Source organism: Pteropus vampyrus, unplaced genomic scaffold (genome assembly GCF_000151845.1).
Source record: "Pteropus vampyrus isolate Shadow unplaced genomic scaffold, Pvam_2.0 Scaffold12447, whole genome shotgun sequence".
NCBI classification, from domain to species: domain Eukaryota; kingdom Metazoa; phylum Chordata; class Mammalia; order Chiroptera; family Pteropodidae; genus Pteropus; species Pteropus vampyrus.
The window spans coordinates 2,605-4,298 of NW_011901228.1; the positions used below are offsets into that span (position 1 = coordinate 2,605).

At 55.0% G+C, this 1,694-nt stretch overlaps 1 protein-coding gene across 1 annotated transcript in view; it reads right to left on the bottom strand.

Annotated features, from left to right (window-relative positions):
• Positions 1 to 812, bottom strand: part of CFAP73 (cilia and flagella associated protein 73) — a gene marked incomplete at both ends in the record, with an annotated part of 2,983 nt that extends 2,171 nt beyond the window's left edge. The window contains one exon of the mRNA XM_011386923.1: positions 698 to 812. Coding sequence (XP_011385225.1) covers positions 698 to 812 — 115 coding nt within the window. The remainder of the gene's footprint in view (positions 1 to 697) is intronic.
• Positions 813 to 1,694: the final 882 nt, after the last annotated feature.

Genomic DNA, 1,694 nt, shown 5'->3' on the forward strand with positions numbered 1-1,694 from the left:
CCCCTGCTCAAATCCATCCACGGTTCCCACCCGGTGGGGTGAAGCCCAGATGCCCTTCTGCAGCCCCCTCTCCCCACCCCCGCATCATTCCTGCCCTTTATTCAGGCCTCGTCTGACCCGCTGTCCTTTGACACTGTCTTCCAGCCACTTGACCACCTGTGTTTTGTCCTCGCCTTCCAGTCTTTGTATATGCTGTTTCCTCTGCGCGTTTCTGCTTCCTCACCTTGTCCCCCCTTTCCTGGATAAGCCCACATGCCCTTCAGCAATCCCTAAGATGTCACTGCCTCCAGGAAGCCCTCACGGACCACTCCCATGTAGAGAGAGGGGCTTCCTCTGGGCCCCCACAGTTCCTTCTCAGTGTTTCCCTGCTTATAGCAGTCACCAGCTGGATACTGGTCTGTCTCCTTCTCTAGACTGTGAGCCCCGTGAGGGCAGGGACCACAGTGAGACCACTAGATCCCAGTACAGTGCCCTGTACATTCCAGGTGCTCATCGCACATTAATTTGCACCAACGACTGATCTCGCTTGACACCCATTTGACAGATGAGGCAACCAAGGCTCAGATTGGTGAAATGACTTATCTCGGACCTTGGAGCTTATAAGTTGGCTCCGACATTTCCCATTTTCCTGCTCACCACCATTTTTTTCTTTTGGCCTGGGGTCCCAAAAAGTCTCAGGACAGCCGTAGGGGCTCACCTCTTTCTGGGCTCGCAGTCTCTGGTCCACATCTGCCAGCTCCTGCCTCTTCTCCAGGAGACGCAGCACTGGTGGGCAGTTGTCTGCATTCCGCTCCTGGGTCTTCTTGGAGAGGCTCAAGGAGGAGGTGGGGGTGAAGGAGGCAAGAATCAGGGCCCCCAAACTCCCCCTAGTGCCTGAAATGCCCCCCATTAACCATCTACTGGATGTTGAATTATTCACTCATTCCACAAATACTGAGCACCTAGTCTGTGCCAGGCACTGTTCTAGGCACTGGGGCTGCCGCTGGGAACAAGTCAGACAAAATGCCCTGCCTTACAGGAGCTGGCATCTGCTGAGCCACAGGAAATAAAGCTAACAAATAATAATAAACAACGGTAGGATATGGTAGGTACTAAGGCGAAAAATCTTTCAATGCAGGCGTTGAAAAGTCTCTCCAGGAAGTGACATTTGAGCAAAGATCGGAAGGGGAAGAGGGAGCGAGCCATGTGGATATCTGCAGGGAACAGATTCTAGGCCAAGGGAACAGCTATTGCAAGGCCCCCAGGGAGGGAGCAGCAAGGAGGCCAGTGTGGCTGGACGGGAGGGCAGGGAGGAGGAGAGAGAGATCAGAGAAGTCGTGGGGTCAGACTGTGGTGAGGGAGACTTGGCCTTGACTGTGAGTGTGGTGGGTGGCACGCGAGGCTTTTGAGCAGAGGAGGGGTCCCTCTGGCTGCCGCGGGGGGCGAGGACAATAGGAGGGCAGGGCAGCTGCAGGAGACCAGTGACGGGTTACAGGATCACAGAGATGATGTGGTTCTGCCCAGGGTGTTTGTAGTGGAGAGGTGAGGAGGGGTCGGTTCTGGATACCGTTTGAGAGTCGAGGTGATGGAGTGATAAGGGGGACGAGGAAGGAGTCCAAAGTGAACCTAGGAGCTCGAAGGATGTTGCTGTTGGAAGGAGACTCACTGGGGGGCAGGGGAGATCAGCTCCTTGCTATAGCCAAGTTGAGACTGAG